At 44.8% G+C, this 22694-nt stretch overlaps 1 protein-coding gene across 1 annotated transcript in view; it reads right to left on the bottom strand.

The window, feature by feature from the left end:
* Window positions 1-22694, bottom strand: part of plb1 (phospholipase B1) — a gene marked incomplete at its 5' end in the record, with an annotated part of 55622 nt that overhangs the window by 5677 nt on the left and 27251 nt on the right. The window contains 20 exons of the mRNA XM_084311215.1: window positions 4530-4629; window positions 4817-4860; window positions 6472-6539; window positions 7268-7326; window positions 7423-7483; window positions 7857-7934; window positions 8088-8159; window positions 8280-8375; window positions 8792-8896; window positions 9310-9391; window positions 10832-10932; window positions 11091-11156; window positions 12265-12345; window positions 13075-13126; window positions 14920-15019; window positions 15548-15591; window positions 15769-15842; window positions 16066-16124; window positions 16213-16273; window positions 16709-16777. Coding sequence (XP_084167341.1) covers window positions 4530-4629; window positions 4817-4860; window positions 6472-6539; window positions 7268-7326; window positions 7423-7483; window positions 7857-7934; window positions 8088-8159; window positions 8280-8375; window positions 8792-8896; window positions 9310-9391; window positions 10832-10932; window positions 11091-11156; window positions 12265-12345; window positions 13075-13126; window positions 14920-15019; window positions 15548-15591; window positions 15769-15842; window positions 16066-16124; window positions 16213-16273; window positions 16709-16777 — 1472 coding nt within the window. The remainder of the gene's footprint in view (window positions 1-4529; window positions 4630-4816; window positions 4861-6471; window positions 6540-7267; window positions 7327-7422; window positions 7484-7856; window positions 7935-8087; window positions 8160-8279; window positions 8376-8791; window positions 8897-9309; window positions 9392-10831; window positions 10933-11090; window positions 11157-12264; window positions 12346-13074; window positions 13127-14919; window positions 15020-15547; window positions 15592-15768; window positions 15843-16065; window positions 16125-16212; window positions 16274-16708; window positions 16778-22694) is intronic.

The raw sequence follows: 22694 nt of genomic DNA, 5'->3' as shown, positions 1-22694 counted from the left end.
CGGGCTGCGTCTACCTTAATGATAAGCAAGCAGTGCAAAAATGCGGAAGCATTCGTCACCGCACGCCACTACGGTAAAGCGCCTTTCTTTTCAGGCCCGCTTTGGGAGCTGTCGCGCGGAAATAGGCTGTCTATTGCCATTCTCTTTGACAAACTCTAACCTTAACCAGCTCCTTAACAGCGCCTAAACTTAACCGTTCTAACCTTAACCAACTCTGAAACAATGCCTAACCTTAACCTTAACCTTAACCATGCCTAACCTTAACCATAGAAATTATATTGCCATTCTCTTTGACAAACTCTAACCTTAACCAGCTCCTTAACAGCGCCTAAACTTAACCGTTCTAACCTTAACCAACTCCGAAACAATGCCTAACCTTAACCTTAACCTTAACCATGCCTAACCTTAACCGGCGAAAGAATACATGTTAAAAAAAAAAATCACGTTAAAAAAAAAATATTCGATGGGATTCGAACTCGCCAGCAAACGAGCCATAGGATCCACAGCCATGTAGTCTTGCCAATTGAGCTATTTCAAGATACTGAATAAGGGGCGGTGACTTATATATATTGAGCTCCGCTCGTGTCGAACCAAGGCGGGATCTCATGCGCATGCGCGGGCACCTCGCGCGAGCACGCCGGCGCACGCACGCACCTGAGCGAGCACGCCGCCGCCGGTGCACGCACGGGCGCTGGGCGGCGGAAAATGAAAGGCGCATTACCGCACGACACTACGGTAGAATGCTTCCGCATTCTTGCACTGCTTGCTTATCATTAAGGAAAACGCAGCCGGCGTCGAGTACAATCAGACATATCTGTAATCAACCAGCCCCCCCCCCCCACATCGCGGGCTTTCACACAAAGGAATACAGACACCAGCAAAGGACAAAGCATCACCCCTCCCCCCCCTCCCCACCCACGGCACAAACAGCAACAACGCCCCCCCTCCCCCCACCACAGGACAGGACACAATGGAACAGAGTTACCTCAACTGTGACGACATCAAACTTATTACAAGCAAAAATGGACTTCACATATTTCATCTGAATACAAATAGCCTGAGACCGAAACTGGCTGAAATCAAACAGTTGTTTTTAAACGGTAAGGCTAACATATTGTGTTTCACAGAAACAAAATTAGACTCATCTGTACAGGATCCAGAGATTGAAATTGAAAACTACTCAATAGTCAGGAGGGATAGGAACCAGTATGGAGGTGGCGTCTGTGTGTATATACACAAGGATACCAAATACATCAACCGTACTGACCTTAACCATGATGAAATTGAAACTGTTTGGATTGAAATCTTATTAGACAGGGCGAAACCGGTACTAGTAGGCACAATCTATAGACCACCAGAACAGAGTGGGTTTTATGACACACTTGATGGGTGTTTAGCTGGGGTGGAGGGGGTAGAAAAAATTCTTATTGGGGACTGGAACACGGATATGCTGCGTAAATCAGCACCCGTCTTCAAGGCCTTCAGTAGATTTTCTGACCTGCACGGTTTCAGCCAGCTAATCACACAACCCACAAGGGTATGCGATTCGACACAAACCACCATTGACCTCATTTTGACCTCTGACAAGTCCATGATCTCCAGTAAAGGGGTGATAGCATGCGGGTTAAGTGATCATTATATGATTTTCTGTACCCGCAAAAAGCTAAAACAGAAGGCCGGCTGTCACAAAACAGTCACATCTAGAGACCTCAAAACTTACTCTAGAGAGGCCTTTAACCTAGAACTGGGGAGCTTGGACTGGTCAGATGAGCTCAGTGGTACACAGGTTGAAGAAACATGGCTTGGATTCAAAACCAAATTCACAGCAATACTCAACAACATGGCACCGATAAGAACCACCAGGGTTAAAAATCGCGCTGAGGCATGGATGCACACTGAAATACTGGCCGCTATGAAAACCAGAGACAAAAAATGCTCTGAACTTCATAAAAGTCAGACAAAGCTTTCCAAAAGCTCAAACAGTGAACTCCAAGCCCACGTGGTTGAACTAAAAATCCAAAGAAACAGACTAAGAAATGACGTAAACACCATGATCAGAACCGCAAAAAGAAATTTCATCAACGACAAAACTGAGGAAAACAAAAACAAACCCCGCGAACTTTGGAAATTACTCAATAATCAACTAGGCTGCAGTAAAAAACTTAAAACCAGATTCTCAAACATAAACATAAAGACGGACAACACGCTCATCACAGACAAGCTGGATGTAGCCAATTACTTAAACATCTTCTTCACAAACATAGCCACAACACTGGTAAACAAACTACCCTCCCACTCAGGGCATTATGGGGTAGAACACATAGTAGCATACTACAAAAACCTAGGGGTCCACAAAGACGACTTCAAACTTAAAATGGTAACAACCGATGAGGTACTCAAAAAATTGAGCGCCCTCCAACCTAACAAGGCCACTGGCCATGACAACATCCCCTCCAAATTCCTCAGAGACGCAGCAGCCGCCATCACCCCAGTCATCACACACATAATAAACCTCTCTATAAAACAGGGGCACGTCCCCAAGGACTTCAAAATTGCGAGAGTGACCCCTCTACACAAAAAGGGCAGCAAATTAGACCCAGGCAACTACCGCCCTGTTTCTATTCTTACCTCCATCTCGAAAGTCATGGAGAAAATAGTCTACGAACAGGTCGAAAAGTACCTGGCGGAAAAAAACCTAATCTACGAATTCCAATCTGGCTTCAGAACGTCCCACTCCACTGACACATGCCTCCTCTATTTGAACGACCACATCAAACAAGAGGTGGACGCTGGCAAATACTGCGGCATGGTCATGCTGGACCTACAAAAGGCCTTCGACACTGTCAATCACTCCATTCTAATGGACAAGCTAAAAGCAATTGGTTTTGATAGCCTATCAGTGAGCTGGATGCAATCCTACCTGGAGGGGAGAGAACAGATGGTAGAGGTAAACGGTACTCTATCCCCCCCCCTCACAGTGAGCTGTGGTGTTCCACAAGGAAGCATACTAGGACCGCTACTCTTCCTAATTTATGCAAATGACATGTCGTCAGCCTGTGACTGCAACTTGTTCCTGTTTGCGGACGACTCAGCCCTGCTGGTCTCTGACAAGAACAAATTGCAGGTTGAAAAAACCCTCAGCACGGAACTAGGCAAAATCTGCATATGGCTCGCTGATAACAAACTATCATTACACATGGGCAAAACAGAGTCCATTCTCTTCGGTTCAAATAACAAACTCAGCAAGACCGACGGCTTCTCAGTTACAGTGGGTGACAATATTGTCACAAGGAAAGACGAAATTACCTACCTGGGTTCCATCCTAGAGGCAAATCTTTCCTGTGACAAAATGGCATCCAATGTAATAAAAAAAGTCAACCAACGAACTAGATTCTTGTACCGGATCTCCTCTCTGGTAAACAAGAATACCCTGAGGACTCTGGCAGGAGCACTCATTCAAGGGTACTATGACTATGCGTGCACCTCATGGTACCAAAGCACCTCAAAGGCGCTTAAAACAAAATTACAAACATCACAAAACAAACTGGTCAGACTACTACTTGACCTGAACCCCAGAACCCACCTCACCCCTGCCCACTTTGCCAACCTAGGATGGCTTAGAGTAGACGACAGAGTACAGCAACTTGCAATGGGCCTGGTCTACAAGATACACTATACGACCGGGGTGCCCATGTACATGTCAAAATACTTCCCAAAGGTCAGTGAATACCACAACCACTACACCAGAGGAAGCTCAACAAATCATGTTAAACCCAGATTCGGCTCAAACAAGGGACTAAACACGTTTCGCAATTATGCCACAACAATGTGGAACGCCCTACCCAAAGCTGTAAAGGAATGTGAATCCCTGCCCACATTCAAAACCGCCCTTAAAGAGCACCTACGGGAGGCTGCAATTCGAAACTGGCCACCGTAAATGCCCAAAACCCCCACCACCTCCTAATAGACAGTCTCCTCCCCACCGCATGTATATATTCCCTCCCCGCCGTATGTATATTCCCCTCCCACCCACCCACCCCCTCCTAATGTACAGTCCCCTCCCCATCATATGTATATACTCTGTCAGGATCTAGGGGTAACAGTACTGTATATTTGAATACCGCCTATGTCACAAATGTATCAGTACTAAATACCTATATGTCCCTATGCCATAAATGTCATGTATGTTATGTATGTCATAAATGTCTATATGAATTGAAAATGGGGGACCCTGATGGAAACAAGACAAACGTCTTTCTCAGGTCTGCATCCCCTTAACAATTGTATGTATTGAGCCGTACTGTATTGTACCCATTCTGCAATCTGTTAAATAAAGTTTTCATTCATTTTTCATTCATTCATTCATTCATTCATTCATTCATTCATTCATTCATTCATTCATTCATTCATTCATTCATTCTGTGCGTGACGTACAGGTACAGGGAGAGGCAGCTCTGCGTAGCAGTGTGATGACGACATTATCAAACACTAGGAAAGTCCCTTTTTATACATTCAAAGTTCTAACTCACGCTATTTTAGCCCCAGTTACAGCCACGTTGAAGCCAGGCCGCCAGTTCCCCCTGCCTTTTGACATCCCCTTGATGTCAGGGTTGAACTTCCTAAGGATATCTGTCACAAGGAGAAAGGATTAAGTGATAATACACACACACACACAAACACACACGCACACACACGCACACACGACAACATGGTTAGGTGTTGTCGTTAAAAAGAGCTCGTCAAGCCTGCCATCTAGCTGTGACCATTTGTATCACAGCAATTATTTTCAAGGGCTGAACAGAGACCTCTGACCTACTTGGTAATGTTGTGACAGTGTCCAGAGTTTTATCCCCTCCGATGCTGGCGGACACACACACACAAACAAACAAACAAACAAACAAACAAACAAACAAACAAACAACAAATAAAAAGGTTTACACAAAGAAATAGGGGTGTAAAAAAATATTTTTACGAACACCATGCGATGAACTAGAGTTTATTGCATACAGGCTATTCAATTATTGCTGACAGAATATGCGTACTGTTGTGAAGGATCAGATTAAACCGAATATATATATTTATTTATGGATATATATTTAATAGTATTTGTATATCGTTTGATATCCCTTGTATATTCCTTGTACATATACACTGAATATCCCTTTAGTCTACTAACAGCCCATAATAGTTTCATTCTCTCATTGGACAAGAACTTGGCGCCAGCAGCCAAGCCCCTTGGTTCAAGTTCAATCGTGCCGACGAACATGTCGTTACTAGCCCGGTTCCGCGTAGGAATACGTCTGGCGAAATACGAATGGTACTATTTGTTCACAGCGCATATATATATGGCGCAAGTAAAGTAGAACTTTCTTTTAGTCCCTTAGCCCTTAGTTCTTTACCCTCCAACCTAGTGGCAAGACGTTAAGCCTCACCCACGATACACGTGTGGTGCAGTATGGTCAACTTGGCCTCAGAATGGCATTGAGACATCGTGTGGATTAATAGTTGAATTGTCATAGTTTGGCACTATACCGTCGAGTGGGACGTATTTCTATTAAGTTAATAATAGTCTATTATGTATGGTGCATCGTTCGGTTAGAGTTATAAAGTGAGCAGTACCCCCATCGTTTCCTCGCGTTATCTAGAGTCTTAACCAGGCTGGGCAGACCACGTGTGGTGCTTTCATCCGAGGAGTTCTGGGCCAGGACGAGTGGACCTGCACATTGGATTACCTTACCCGGACGACGGCGAGCCCTACACGGCTTGGATTATCTACTTGCTTTGGGTGCTTTGATTATGCCATGGATAACAGCCAACACTGGTAAGTGTTGGAACTACCCCCGAGAGGAGTCCAGGTGAGACGGCGCTCTAACCCGAGTGAGGTCGCCTCACGTCTCTTCGTTGTGGACCGGCAGCTACCGTCTACAAGAGGGCCCAGCTGTATTCATCTGTGGACCAAGGTTCTGTGGGCACCGTGTTCAGCACTCTGAATTCTCCCAAGAAATCGTTGGCCAGATGGGATATCGCCAGCGGCTCTCCTAACCCCCCCCCCCCCCCCTACTGACTTACAACCAGCGGGACCCCCCTTTAGTATATCCAGCTATAATAATTTAAGTACCATCGCTATAGTTCCCTAAAGAACCAGGTTGTATACTTGCTTCCTGCGTAACCAGAGATTGGACATTCAATGTTGATTTGCCTACGAATACTCATTTGCCTTACAAGTGCATTCAAATCATAAATGTCATTAAGTGAACGTTGTATATACCCTTTGCTATATATTAAATATTCGATTTATACATTTGTGTGGACTTGGTTTCATGGTGGGAAAGTGTTCATCATATCTATATCATGTACTGTGTGGCCAGTAGTTAAAGTACATAAAGCGGTAGTGGTTTAATGATACCATACTTATCAATACAGTCAGGGAATTGTACCCCTCAGTTACACGTACCAAGGTAACTCTCTCACCTCCACGATACTCCTTTCTCCTCATTTCTTAGCTGCATGAGATTCTTGGCCTTGGCTCCAAAACCAGTCTACATACAGAAAAGGATAAAGGATATTAGGATATACGCGCCTATGAGCACATTTAAAGATATAATCTGTAATGCCGTTACACACACCTCTAGGCAAAAGTGCCACTTTGTTAATTTTTTTTTCTTTTTTCTGTAGTTTGTTTAGTAACTTAATTATACTGTGAAATTCGCCAGACCTCTCTTGGCAGAGCCTGAGGTGTGGCCAGCAGTAGCAACCCATCCCGTATCCCCACTCAACTTCAACCCACACAGACCAAAACAAACAATTTAAATAAAGTGCAATACCAAGCAAAGCCCTTTTTCCTAGAGGTTGCTGTTTGACAGCATTACAGATTCTATCTTTAAATACTGTATTTGAATCCACAGATCATAATCATAAATCTTTATTTAATTTGTTCTCGCTCTCGCTCTCCCTCACTCTCACACACACACACACACACACACACACACACACACAGAGCGACACACACAGAGCGACGGAGGAAGAGATCGAGGGGGAGGTAACAACTCCTTTTATACCTCTTACCTGACGTCAGCATCAATAGCTACGTCCCCTTGCGCCTATAGCGCCCTCTTGTGGAAACAGTTAAGCAGTTACATGCAATCGTATATAACACTCCCTCACTCACACACACACACACACACACACACACACACACACACACACACACACACACACACACAAATAATGAATAAATAATAATGAATAAATCTATCCACAAACTCACCGTTAAAGAGTCTCCCAGTGCACCCACCACTTTGATGTCTCCAGGTCGCAACCTGTGCACTGAAACATGATCAATAACCAATCAAATGTACAAATAAACACTTATTAGTTTTCCCTGCAATGAGTAAATATGTGAGGAACACCTTGAACGCTCACCTGAAGTCGGCACAGAGTCCGATGGAGCCGTGTTGACACAGGAGAAGTCGCTGCCCCAGTTCTAAAGGACGACAGAGAGACATGTCTCAGGGGGTTGCTGGGAGAGAGAGAGAGAGAGAGAGAGAGAGAGAGAGAGAGAGAGAGAGAGAGAGAGAGAGAGAGAGAGAGAGAGAGAGAAAAATCTCAGCAATCTCCTTCTAGGAGCTTTGTTAGTGGTTGGCAGTAGTTTTAACATTTCCAAATACAAATCTGATATTGTTAACTTTAGTTTGATTATGAATCTTTCAAGGGACCCCCATTTTCATATCTGGGAAACCCAGAGGTTGAGAAGGCCTGGAATAGAAGTGTGGTATAATCTACATGGCTCAATCACTGATTAGTTAGTGGCCAATCAAAGGTGTCCCTGTGGTTGAGTGACAGACATGCAGGTGTACCGTGATGGGAGGAGGAGTGGGAGGAAGACCTGGGAAGGTGTAGTTGCTGTTGCGAGCTGTCCTAAAGAACGCATTTGTCTAATAAGGAGACATTGAAAAACATAAATTTATATACAAACATAATGAGGGAAAAAAACAACAACATATAGCCAAATGTCTGGGACTCACTGTTTGGCCTGTTAAGTTCACTGCAAGTTGTCAACACAACCCTATGCGTATATGCTTTCTTACCTTGGAGGGGCACTGCAAATCGATGCCAGCTTCAAAGTCTTGGGTGAATGTCTTGTTGCCCACTGGCTCCAACTGAATGAAAAATGTATGTCTTTGTGAGTCATTATCAGGAGTGAAAAAGTCCTAACCCATGTGTCTCATGAAAAATAAAACCAATTCTGCTTGCGTCTCTTTTATAGAAGCACATCCTACCATGTTGTTCCAAAGAGCACGGGCCATGAGTGTGTGAGCCTTCTGGCTGAGATGGAAACAGTCTGGAGTAAAGTAGGAGCGGTCAGGCCTGCCATCCTACAGGACCAGGGTCAGGTGTGGAGGAGGGGAGGACAGCAGAGAGAAAGGGAGAGACTACATGTGATAAAGATTGTAAAACAGCATTCACAACACTGTAATCATGTTTAGGACACAGCCATTTCAACACACAACCTTGAACCAAGACATAAGGACAATTTGAATTTTAGTTGGTTACTTCTTTCTTTCCCTTATATTGTGGAAAAAGGAAAAAGTTTAGCTGAAATGGTGTGTTTAAAATGCTCTTGATGTTATGCTAGCATTTCTCATTGAATCCATGGGGCACGCCTAGCTGCGAGCTAACCGCTAACGGTGTCGCATTGTTTCAATGAGGAATGCTAGCATAACATCAAGAGCACTTCAAAGTCTCCCTTTAAAGCCTTGAGAAAGATAGGATAGTCAGCAGTAACTCTTACCGCCAACCTGGGGAGGACGACCTCCCTGAAGAAGGGTTGAAGGACCACAGTGAAGTTGCTGTGGGTGTCGTACCGCCCTGAGTCCAGTAACTCTCTTATACCATGCTGAGAGGAGGACAGATGGATGGACAGACAGACAGATATGAAGTAGACAGGTGTACAGACAAATTAACAGACAGACAGACATATGAAGTAGACAGGTGTACAGACAAATGAACAGACAGACATATGAAGTAGACAGGTGTACAGACAAATGAACAGACAGACAGACATATGAAGCAGACAGGTGTACAAATTAACAGACAGGCAGACATATGAAGTAGACAGGTGTACAGACAAATGAACAGACAGACAGCCATATGAAGTAGACAGGTGTACAGACAAATTTAATGCAGAAAATGTAAGTTGATTAAATTAATAAATGAACACATGCTCAACATAAATGACACTTTCAGCAACATTTTACATCCTTTTTAAAAAGAGGGCATACTTTCCATCTAGAAATGACAGCTCTGTACCTGGTAAGCTCTGTTCATATCTTCGACTCTCTGGAGTTCAATAGTTGTCTGTTTAGGCTTCAACACACAAGGACAGAGTAAGCTGAAAATAAAGCATAAAATAGTTATTATAAGAGAGACAATACAAATATAAATAAAATACATTATTTTAGTTTAATGATAGAATCCTTGTTTTTCAATGTGTATATAATGTAAATATCTGTAGATGACAGCATCTGCTATTAGATCTCAGATGAGGAGGACAGTATTAGTGGTGTGTGTTTTCAAGTTAGACTCGGAAGCCACAGGCTAATAGAGCCATGGGCTGGGCTCCGAGGTCGTCGGCAGGTTGGTAACATCAACACCTGATAGCACTGGTCGGGGGAGGTTTGGTCAGAGAGCTACGGGGAGAGTTCGACATCGATAGAAACGGACGTTTAGTGTGTTAAAGGTGACCAGCCGTTGCCATGGTAGCGTGTCACTTAGTAACGAGAAGAGGGGGGCAGGGCCCCGTTGCTAGGGAAAACACGTGATGAGATGTGAGTTTTTCCGGGGTAAGTTAGATTAAGACACGACGCGGAGGCGAGCAGACACGTTGATCAGAGACTTTGAAACAATCCCTCCTCCCCTCGCGGGGGGAAGGAAGGGAAGGCCACGTTATCGCTAGCTTCGGCTAACAGGGGAGGTTTTGGCTGACGACGAGGTCTCAAAACCATTGGACTAATAGCAGAAGAGACGGTAGAGATAATGAATTCGATATATTCTTCAAGACACCTTTCAGAACTGTGTTTTCATCTTGTGCAGAGTATGTTTATGAAAATAAACATCATGATCTAAGGAAAGAGATCACGTTGCCAGTGTCGAATTCTTTATGAGACGGATTGTATTAACAGGGATTGTTGACAGAGTCACCTGTGGAGCAACAATAACTTGGCCATGACGACAAGGTTCTTCTCATTAGCCTTTAATCGGCGTGGTTTATTCACATATTCATATGCACCATGAGACCTCCTCTCTCTGTGAGAGCGATGGAGGAAGAGATCGAGGGGGAGGTAACAACTCCTTTTATACCTCTTACCTGACGTCAGCATCAATAGCTACGTCCCCTTGCGCCTATAGCGCCCTCTTGTGGAAACAGTTAAGCAGTTACATGCAATCGTATATAACACATAACCTCAACAGGGATGATACAGTGTGTGACAGCCAATGTAAAGTATTGAAAACAAACACAAGGCAGAGGGGAGAGTCACGGAGGAGCAGGTGACGAGATGAGATTGGCTGATTACCGTAAGTATCCAACAATAATAACCACCAATTGAACCCTTCAGACAAAGAACTTAATTTTTTTTAATCAGCCCATGTATTTGCAGTTGTTAAGTCAATCCAAATAAGTTGGAGTGTGAATGTGATGTGGTATCACCAGAAAGTACTAAACGCTCTCGTCTGTATGAAAACATTGTTCCTCCGAGAACTTAAAAATAGAGATGGTTATTCATCTGAGGTATTTCCAATCATGAATTCCCATGTAGCTCTCAACACTTACTTTACAAACCAGGTGGGACAGCCCAGACTCTTTTCCTGGTGCAACTCACGCAAGGGAACGATGTGTAACAGCTCCACTAGATTCACAATGGCACGGGGTACCTGGTCGGGTACAAGAACAAACATACAGTATGGTGGCAGACTTACTAAGCTGTCTGTATAATTCTACAAAGTGGCATACTGTAAGTACTGGATACCTGGCAACTAGAGTAAACAAGAAATGTGTTTCTGGAAGTGGAAACAGATAGATTTGTGCATACCTCTTTGTGAAGTATATCTAGAGCCTCCCTGATACGATTAACCACATTTCTGGCTGAGAAATAAACCTGTGGAAAGACTTATCTCATTAAAAGACACATACGTAGGTAAAGCCTCTGGTTATTTTCATGTGAATAATATTGATTCAACTCAACATAAGACTATGTTCATACTGCAGGCAAAAGTGGCCTGATTGAGATTTATTTGCTCATTATGTGACTCAGATCTGTCTTTTTCATGACAGTGTGAACAGCACAAATCACACTTAATCTGATATTTTCAATTCAGATTTGGGCCACTTTCATACAGTATGTGGTCCTAAATCAGATACAGGTCTGATCTTTTGCAATGCGACCTCAGTCATATCAGAGTTCATGCGACTTTTACTTTTATTTGGCGTAGATTGACATTCACCACAATTCTGTGACATGAGTCACTTGGTGAATACAAACATGGAAGCAAGCTGTGATGGAGGTGGTCAGTGGAGAGACAATTAAATATTTCGGGTGATACTTCTGTCCAAGCAACACTTTGGGGGATGTATCATAACCGGTCTGTGTTTGAAAGCATATTGAAAGAAGATATGGCTCTTTCACCTCCTCCTCACCCCCATTATTATCTGCACATCAGCTTATAAATTAAAGCATAAACTGTGACTTCAGTCTCCCCCATGTTTTACGTCCATCTTCGTTATTGTTCATTTGCTCATGCGGGTCAGTTCAGGAGTGGGACCAATTCACACTGGAATCTAATATTGGCCACATTAAAAAAATTATGTGAGCAGCCAAACAAAAATAATCTGATTTGAGCAATAAATCAAAATTGAGCACTAAGGTGTGCAGTGTGAATGTAGCCTAAGAGTTGCTTTATATATTAGCACATTTCATTATTTCTCTTTGTGGTTTTCAATGCTTAAATCTCCCAGAGGGGATTATTCAGATTTACTAGGGAATCAAACTGAAGAGCTCCCAAATTAAAACATTAACCAGGCCATTGGGCTACAGTTTGCAACAATGACAAGGAAGTCGTCCCATATGAGAAGATGTTAGGCATTACATCTTTAAGATTTAGAAATATTGAGAGTCTGTAATACATATCTTGCAACTATAAATAACAGTACGATTACAAACTTAGTTGTCATTCAGTTCGACAGGATAACTCATAGAGGATGCTTACCGTGTCTGCGCAGAAGTCACATATGTCATTCCCTCCAATGAACATGGTGATAATTTTCCAGTCATTGTGGAAATCAATGCGCTGTGACAGAGAGATGTCACTTTAGTTGGTTTTATTATTGATAAAGGAAATACAATTGGGACCAAAGACATGTAGCCTACAAGAATGGGGGACCCTGATGTAAACAAGACGAAAGTCTTTCTCTGGTCTGCATCCCCTTAATAATTGTATGTATTGGCGGCTACGTGGCGTAGTGGGCAAGGCGCTCGCCATGAATGCGGAGACGCTGGGCTCGCCTGTTCGAGCCCAGCGCTCCACATTGCTTTCAGTTTAGCTGGTCGTTCATACTAATACACATTGGCTGTATTAGGGGGTGGGAAACTGATGGGTGGGGATCGGGCGTTGTGGACAGCGACTCCTACAGGTCGGTTGGTGCGCCTGCGCAGTAGAATCAGGAAGTGTCGGGGCAGCGTGAGCCTCCCACGCATTACTCCTCGCCACTGAGAGATCGAGCTGCAGGTGAAAAGATGCGACTGCTGTTACCTCAAGTACCGGAGGGGACTTGTGCTATGTATGACTTAGTCCACATTGCAGCCGGCTTGTGGGAGGCAAGAAACAGCGTTCGTGACAGGGGAGGGTTGAATTGGATGATACGAAATTGGGATGGGAGAAAATATAGAAAATGGGAGAAAAAGTGGATAAAAAAAAAAACAATTGTATGTATTGAACTGTACTGTACCCATTCTGCAATCTGTTAATAAAGTGTTCAATCAATCAAGAGGGGGTGTTTACGTTTTACTCTTGCCTTACCGAGTCATTCTTCATTATGTCCACCAGGAGGCGCACCTGTTTGGTTATGTCACTGAAGGAGAAAGCATTTTTTTTTTTGGTGGTGGTGGAGGTCAATACAAACAAAGACGAAAGTACAAACTCAAGATGTGAAGTGACTTCTCTCTTTCTAATGATTCATGCATTGGTGCATTTAAAGAACAAGGATACATTGATGGGAAGCGTTCTCACACAGATTGAAGTTAGATGCCTTATAGGTGAGTGAGAGGCTGAGCCCTTTCTCTCACTCTCCTCCACATCACCAAATAGTCAATAGCACTGTAAATCACGCCAACATTGTTGGACGAGCTAATCGCTCCGTGAATACACAGTCCCTTCTATGACCATTGAAAAATCGAACAATTAAGTCTGAAGAACTGGTCGTCAGAAAAACGCTAGTCGTACAAGTCTCGCACAGACATTTCAAAGGTATTCACAGTTACACAAGGGTTTCGGACAGACAGACGCTAGTGTTTGAAAGCTCGGCGTTGCTAATAAACATTTAAAATAATTTTAATAAACTTGTCAACACAGCAGCGGCTGGGTGGCGCAGCGGACATTGCGCTCGTCACCAACGCAAGAGATACTGGGTTCGACTCCAGCTGTCTGCGTTGCCTCCGGCTTTGGCCAGTCGTCATACTAACTCAATTGGCAGAGTTAGCGGGTGGAAGTCGATGGGTGGTAATCTGGACGTTGTGGACAGCAACTCCTACAGGTCGGTTGGGGACGCCTGCACAGCAGAGACAGGAAATGGTGGGGGTAGTGTGAGCCTCCCACACGTTACACCTCGCCAATGAGAGTCCGCGCTGGCAGGTGAAAAGATGTGACAGACTGCCTCCTCGTGTATTGGAGGGGACACGTGATGCAAGGCTTCTATCCTCCCTACAACCGGCCCGTGGGGAGCATATGCGAGCAACGTTCAAGACAGGGGAGGGGAGAATTGGCACAGTGGCATTGGGATGGGAGAAAAAATAGAAAAAGAGGAGAAAAAGTGGATAAAAAAACAAATAAATAAACTTGTCAACACAGCTTTATTTCCGGCTTTGGCTGCCTGATGCGCCTGCGCTGTGATCTACGAGCGGTTTGCTGATGACCATTTCTTCAGACTTAATTGTGAGATTTTTCAATGGTCGTAGAAGGGACTGTGTATTCACGGAGCGTGTTAGCTCGTCCAACGATGTTGGCGTGATTTACAGTCCCGAAAGGGGCTATAGCGAAACACGGTTCAGAATGTCAGTATCTTAAATACTTAGCTAACATAGCTACAATATAAACATGGCTCAGACTGTGAGTAACTTAAATACTTAGCTAACATAGCTACAGTATAAACATGGCTCAGAATGTCAATAACTTAACTTAAATACTTCGCTAACGTAGCTACAGTATAAACACGGCTCAGAATGTCAGTAACTTAACATAAATACTTAGCTAACCTAGCTACAGTATAAACATGGCTCAGAATGTCTAACTTAACTTAAATACTTAGCTAACGTAGCTACAGTATAAACACGGCTCAGAATGTCAGTAACTTAACTTAAATACTTAGCTAACATAGCTACAGTATAAACATGGCTCAGAATGTCAGTAACATAACTTAAATACTAATGTAATACTAATGTAATTGTAGTATAGACAGGCCCCAGAATGTCAGTATAATGTTACTGTGTGAGTAAATGTGGCTAAGTGTGAGTGAATGACTAAATCAGTGACTAAATTAATGAATAAATGAATGAGTGAGTTAGTGACATTAGTGTCATAGAGGTGCTTCACATCTAAAACAAATAAATGGTACATAATAGAAATAGAGGTGAAGAGAGCATGACTGACCCACTCTTAGCTCCTGCTACGGCCTGGTTGAGGAAGCTGTCTTTACTACCGATGCCCTTTGAAAAGCCGGTCACTGAGGGGTTAAACTCCTTCAGGATGTCTGCATGCACAGTAGCAGGTTAGTGTCGCAAAACTATAAAGGCCATGTTGTATTTAAAGGTATTATAGATGACATTTTTATGTAGAGTAATTATTTAAAGCAAACTATAGTAGGCCCTATAGTGTGTGCATGCTGTATTACTATTTCCTTTATCTTCAGGCTGAACGTGTGACAACCTATTCTGGGTAATCAGGGGCATCTCAAATCATTTAATTCATCTCAATAGATAAACGTCCTACAAAGACACAATTATGGCAGACAGTGAGGTCTGTAATCGCTGTCTGTAATGATAAGATTATCTTTAATTTATTGTGGTGCCGTAGTTATAATCATAGATGTTAATCAACCATAATGCTGCAGGACACTCATTTGTATATAGATAAGGCTGAGAAGGTGCTATGGATGGTATCTATGGACCCCTGTTCATTTAATAATGAAGAACAGCTTCTGTATTTTCTGTGTCGCCAGTGTTTCATAGAACACCAGCAGGCATGTTGGTAAAACAACATACTGTAGGTAAGTACATACTGGGTAGAGTGGTGACAGTCGTAAGGTTCTCATCACCACCAATGCTGAGGAGACAGAACCTGTTAGTTTACAACATGTCTTAAGAAGCAACCTTGAACTCTTTAGAGATGGTTATCCATATGGAAATGAGCTATAGTAAAAACTATAATATTCCTGTGAGTTATATGAGTGTTTTCCACACTATCAGAGAGAGATTTATGAACAGATGTGGACCATCTTACCACCAGGACAGTCCTCTGTATTCATTTATTACTAACAGGATGTTGTCTGTCTTCGCCCCCACCCCATTGCCTGCCTGCAGAGAGAGAGAGAGAGAGAGAGAGAGGTCTGACTGGAGAACCAGAGGCTAAAACTCAGACGTCATATTAAGAGCCACAAGCTTATACTTTAATTCAACCTTTTAATTAATGAGTCTAATTAAACCTTTAGATATCAAGTTGATTGATGCTTGTGGTCTATCTAAACATGTCGATACAAATCATTAATACAGATAAAACCTGCTTGTGCACAAAACCCACTGTTAACGAGTCTCCTACTGCCGCCACCACATTGATATCTCCAGGTCGAAGTTTATGAACTACAGAGAGGAGAGAATAATAGCATTGGCCAGGAAAGTCACTAAAATATGAGGCGTCAACATGTGTCAGTGTGAAATGCTCTTTTACCCGAGGACGGGGTGGTGGGGGATGGACTGCTATCCTCGCAAGAAAGCTTGCTGCCCATGATCTGAAAACACACATAAAGTATGAATGTTCTCCTCTCACTCAGCTTTACACTTGCTTGATTACAGAAGATAAGAGACTCACAGGGTCTATGGGAGACGCAGACGCCCTGTGAACAGCCTCCTCACTTTTAGCAAGGGAGTTTCTTTTTGTCCGCATAAAAGGTTGTTCCTGAGATGGGAGGGGGAAAAAATTACCTGTGATCGTTTCAGACAACCATAGATTCCAATATTGTAATTGTGAATTTAGGCTGAAAGCCTGTATTGTTATTAGGCCAAGAGAGCCTTGGCTCGAGTACTGTGGCTACTGCTGAAATAGGTCACGTTGGCATACATTTCCCAGTGACATTCTCGGATCTAGCAATGAGCTGAAGAACATGCCATAATCCCTTTAGTGGTGATTGGCTCTGTCAAGTGTTGCATCACATCACATGCCTCACCTCAGTAGGGCACGGAATGGAGATCATATGGGTGTCCTTCACCTCTGCCTGACCACTCAATGGCTGGAGCTGAAGTAGAGGAACAGTTAAAAATTCATGAACTCTTTCAGGTGTTCTGGAATGCTGTCTCTGAATTATATTTCCGAATTCTCAAGCTCCATAGGTTTCAGTGACAAGCAGCCATTGTTCCATCACCATTGGAGTATACTCAGTTCTCAAAATGGACTTATCTCAAACACCTGTCCTCTTTTCTCGATCCTCCGATTGCAACCGCTGCTTCCCTCTGACAAACAAGCCACGGTTGTGATTGAAGGATCAAGAAAAGAGGGCAGGGTTTGAAATCAGTCAAGTACTACCTTGCATGTCCTGAAAGGATTAAAGAGGGGGCTCTGAGTAAAGGAGCAGCAGGTCATCAGGTTCAGACAACTTACAGTATGTTCCCCAGAAGTATAATGATTGGATAACCAGGTGTGTGTGGGATGAACAGAGCAGAAGAAGATCATAGATCATGGACCTCATCTTGCTAATCTTTACATCTCTTTTATCTAATCTCCCTACTCTGATAGATAATCACGCTGTTCCTTCTGCTTTTGATGGCCGCCTCTTTATAACCAGTGAGTTGGTTTGTTTGAGTCGCAGCATGACATCGCAATCCACAACAGGTGTTTAAACCATGGTTTCTTAAAACTATGGGTGTCAGGAAGATAGTTTGCAGACCTTCTTCTGGTGGGTCCTTACATGACGTTGACAGTAGTAATATGTTTTGTTGTTTTGTTATTATGTTTCAGTCTGGGTCCCACAACAAAGAGAAAATAATCTAATTTGGGTCCCTGACATGAAAATCTGAATAGAACATTGGTTTAAACTGTTGCTTTGGGAAACATAAAAGACATATACATGGTACATTTGACGGACATGAACTGCTGTGTGTGTAATAGAACCTACCATGTTTGTCCACAGCTGAACAGCCAGTTCGCCCGAGTCAGACAATGTATTTTCTTCCTATAGAGAAACACAGTTATTATAGAATAGAATAGAATAGAAGTACTTTATTAATCCAGAGGGAAATTCAGCACCACAGATCGATCACAATAAATTTAGTTAGTCAAAAATAAAGAAATAAGAATACACAAGATATACATTCTAAAATATGTATATATATTCTAAAATATGCAGTCCAAAAATATACAGTAAAATGTAAAATGTACAGGAAGATATACAGAAATGTATACACCGGTGCAAAAAACTGCAGTGCAGAAAATATTGCATTGATAGATTGTTACTCTGTGCTCAGTGAGGCATATTAGCCTACATATTAGCCATAATAGGGGATTTTCGTATCAAATCAAATTTATTTGTAAGGCCCGACAACACACGTTAATGTCCCCATGGGCCGGACACGTCTTCTTTAAACAAGTCAAGAAGAAAACAAAAACACTGTAACTGAGGGGTACAATTCCCTGACTGTATTACTAGATATGATACTTACTACCACTACCTTTGTACTTAATATTCGGCCACCCAGTACTCGGCATAAATATATTATGATGAACACTGTCACGTAGATGAAACGGATCCAACACAAATGTACGAATTAGAAATAGGTCTTTATTTCTACACAGCGATGGTGTGTAGAGCAAGCACTTAATCAAATCAATCACATTTATGAATGGGAATTAGTATGCACTTTTATGGCAAGAGTATTCGTCGGTATATCAATAGAGAATGTCCAATCTCTGAAGGCGCAGGTGGTACATATACGACCTGGAATAGTTAAGGAATAACAGCAATGATACTTTAATGATTATAGACTGGATACACTAGGGGGGGTTAATCCGGTCGCTTGTAAGCCGACAGGAGTAGGAAGGGGGGGGGGGGGTAGAGTCCGGCTGCCTCATCCGGCCAAGGGTATCCCAGGTGAACCCACTGTAGTGCCGTTCAATGCGCCGGCGATCCTTGGACCACAGATGAAAGCAGATGGACTCTTTGTGGGCCGGCGTCCTCCGGTCCACGGAGGAGAGACGTGAAGCGACCTCGTCTTGCAGAGCGTCTCCTCACCTTGCGTCCTCTCCAGGGGGGGGGTTCCAACACACGGCAGTGTCGGGGGTCTTTATCCATGGAATAATCAACGTATACAAAGCATAATCCGTGCCTGGGAAGGCGGGCTGTCGTCGGTAGAATAATCCGGTATACAGGTCCACTCGCTCGTCGGCTCTGGGGCTCCTCGGGTGCAATCTCACATGGGGTCGATCATCCTGGATAAGCAGCCAGTTCTCTGCCCGAAACGATGGGGTGCTGACTACGGTAGTATTCTCACCGCACGAAGCACTATATATTAACAGACTATTATTAGCTTAATAGACTACGTCCAACTCGACGATATAGTGCCAAATATGACTATTCAAATATTAATATACACGATGTCTCAATACCGATAGTAGGCCGAACTTGGCCTTACTCCCACACGTGGCGTCGCGGGGAGGCTTTACGTCTGTCACTCTATTGGAGGGTAAGAAACTGGACTGAAAAAGGAAGTCCTACTTTAGTAGCGCAGTATATATACGCACTATGAACAAATAGTCCCATTAGTGGTGCGGTAGCCAGATTCCTACGCGGAACTAGGACTTGTTCGTACATGTTGAGCGGTACGTTTGAACTGGGTCTGGGGGGTATGGCAGCCTGGCACCAAGGTCTCGACCAATAGTAGAATGGAGACTATTATGGGATGTTCAGTAGGCTAGAATGGATATTCAATGCATATTGTACAAGGAATATACAAGGGATATCAAGGAATATTAGAGAATATACAAATACAATTAAATATATATATATAATAAATATATATATTCGGTTTAATCTGGCCCTTCACAACAGCCACCCCCTGATTGGTCCCAGACCTAATCAGTTAAGCAGAGACAGATTAATCGCGTTGTCTATTTATTTACACATAAGGGTTTGCTGTAGGGGTCAGTCAACTTTACAAAGGCATAGGGTTATAGGGTCATGGTCATCATCGATTGTGTCTGGGAGTCGGGGCAGTTCTATGAGCCTCGCCACGGGACGGGTGTAAGTGCGACCCTGGACAAGCACTTCAGCTGCTCGGACCTTGCCGTCGGCACCGGTGATCACTTTGCTTACGCGGCCGGCCGGCCACATAGCTCTGGGCAGTGATTGATCAATAATCATGACGACTGTTCCTTCTGTCAAATTGTCTCTCTCCTTTACCCACTTCTGGCGGGTCTGTAGAGACGGTAGGTAGTGTAGTAGGAAACTGCTCCAAAACTTGTTGGCTAATACTTGGCTGTACCTCCACATTCGTCGGCCGTTCGCTTCTTCAGGCCGGTACATTGTCTGGGGTAACGCAGGATCTAGCCGCCCCATCAGGAGTGTGTTGGGGTCTGCGGAGATAACAGTGCTCAATCCACAGAACACAGGCTTCTTATTCTCAGCCTCCTCCTGACTGGCTTCCCTCGGGATAGGCGTGGGCCACTCTCCTTCCGGGAGCTTTAGGAATGCTGGGCCGTCACTGTAGACATTGCGACGGGTGAGGTCATCCAGGGGCATCCCCCGGGTGATGACGTCAGCTGGGTTCTGTTTTGTATCAACGTAGCGCCACTCTGTTTCTCCGGTTAACTCTTCGGTTAAGTCTTGAATCTCGGTGACTCTGACTCCCACGAAGACTTTGTACTTGCACGAGTCCGATTTGATCCAGGCGAGTACTGTCGTGGAATCTGACCACAGGATTGTTCTAGACACCGGTATGGTGAGCTCACGTTGGATGAGCGTGGCTAGGTGCGCTCCGGCTAGGGCTGCGCAGAGCTCTAGGCGTGGGATAGATTGTTGCTTGCGTGGGGCTATTCTCGAGCGGGCGAGGACAAATGCTGTGTAGATCTCTCCCCCCTTGTCTTGGGCCCGCAAGTAGGCTACCGATCCGTATGCGACCTCTGAGGCGTCACTGAAGACGTGTAAGTCCATTTTACATGTCTCTGGCCTCACCGTGGGTGGGAAGTAGCTTCGGCGCATATTAACGCCTGGGAGTGAGTGGAGCTCCATCTCCCACTCTCTCCAGGTGGATGCAAGGTGTGCGGGAATGGGGTCGTCCCAGCCCTGGTCCTTGTCCCACAATGCTCGTACAATCATTTTTGCCCTGGTGGTGTACGGTAGAATACATCCTAGCGGGTCATATTGTCGGGCGAGTGTTGTGTACACACTCCGTCTGGTGGTCGGCGCCGCCGCCGGCCTTCCCTGCTCCGTAGTCAGGGGCTTGTGTCTGTAGTGAAGCGAATCTGTTTTGAATCGCCACACCAATCCCAGGGTCATCTCCTGGGCTTCTCCCGGGATTGTAGCCATCCAGGTCTCGCTGCTGGCTGCCTTGTCCTCGGAGGAGAGGCTGCGCAGTACTTGCGGATCGCTGCTGGCCCACTGCCTGAGATCAAAGCCGCCTTTGATCAATGAGGCGCGGAGTTTAATCAGGAGAGCCTCGGCTTCTTCCTGGGTTGAAAGGCTTTGTAGACAGTTGTCTACGTAGAAGCTGTTCTTTACGCTGTGTCGGACCTCTTCGTCCGCTGCTGGGTCCTCTGCTACATGTTTCTGTAGTGCAAATGTAGCACAGCAGGGGCTGCACGTCGTTCCGAAGGGGAGGACTTCCCATTGGTAGATGGCTGGGTGCTCATCTCCTGGCTTCTCTCTCCATAGGAACCGTAACAGGGGCTTGTCCTCCTCTACTAATCTCACCTGCAGGAACATTCCTTTAATGTCCCCGCTGATGGCCACCTTTTCCTGGCGGAAGCGGAGTAGAACGCCGAGTAGGGAGGGGCCGAGTGTGGGACCGGGCAGTAACTCTTTATTCAGATTTTGGGATCCGATCTGGTAGCTGCAGTTAAATACTATGCGGTCTTTACCGTTGTGATGGACCTTGTGGTGAGGCACGTACCACGATTCAGTGGTCTGGTCAGCCTCTTTAATGTCCATCTTTGTGACGTGTCCCGCTGTGATGAGCTTCTCAATCTCAGCGCGGTATACACTCTCTTGGGCGGGGTTCTTGGCTAAGCGCCGCTCCGTGTTCAGCAGGTACCGTTCTGTGGCGTCTGTCTTGGCGTGGAAAGTAGGCATTCCTTCTCGCCGCAGGAGTGGCGTGGCGTATCTCAACACGCCGTTGACCGGGACTCTCTTGGTCCCTGTCTCGAGGAGGTGAATGGCGTAAATGTCATCTTTAGAGCGAATGTCTTTCTTTCCGTTCTTAAAGGGCATTTGTTCCAAGGTCCATAGCCGCTCTACGTGTTGCAGGAGTGCGGTTTCTCCCTCTGTGACTCGGGAGTGGAGACATCTAGTGGCTGTACTTCGGTTGAGAGATTTGGCGAGCGGGCCTTGGAGAGTCCATCCCAAACGGGTCTCGACTGCTGCAGGACAGCCTCGGGGTCCGGTATGAACCCGGTCTATCGGGACAATGAGGTCTGCATGGTCGGAGCCTATCAACAGGGTCGGCATAGCATTGTCTATGAGCGGGATCGGTAACTTGCGCAGATGTGCATATTTCTCCATCAGCTTGGCGACGGGGTATGTGTACCGCGACAGTCCTATTTCTTGGCTGGTGAAAGCGTCTGTAATCTGGTACCGTCGCTCAGGCTGGCCGCTTGCTGCGATAGAGAATGAGACATTCTCGCCCTTTATCGTCTTCAAATCTCGTCTTATTGTCCGAATTGTCATTTGGGTTTCGCTTCCCCGCAGCCCTAGCTGGGCCGCAGCGGAGGCGAGCAGAAGGGTCTTCTCTGACCCGTCATCGAGGACGGCGTAAGTGTCCAGGACTTTATTCTGGTAGCTTAGTGTCACACGCACTACTTTTAGGAGTACTCGGGCTCCACTGCTGCTGGCGGGATCGATGTACATGACGCTCGCTTTGCTGCTGGATGGTGCGGGTGAAGGGCGCCGTCTGTTACTGTCGTGAAGTATGTCCAGATGGGCTCCATCGCACTTGGTGCACCTTTTC

This window comes from Notolepis coatsorum (assembly GCF_963971535.1).
Source record: "Notolepis coatsorum genome assembly, chromosome: 3".
Classification (NCBI taxonomy): Eukaryota; Metazoa; Chordata; class Actinopteri; order Aulopiformes; family Paralepididae; genus Notolepis; species Notolepis coatsorum.
Note: the sequence above shows the minus strand (reverse complement) of the source record. Positions and strands in the feature narration are given on the sequence as shown.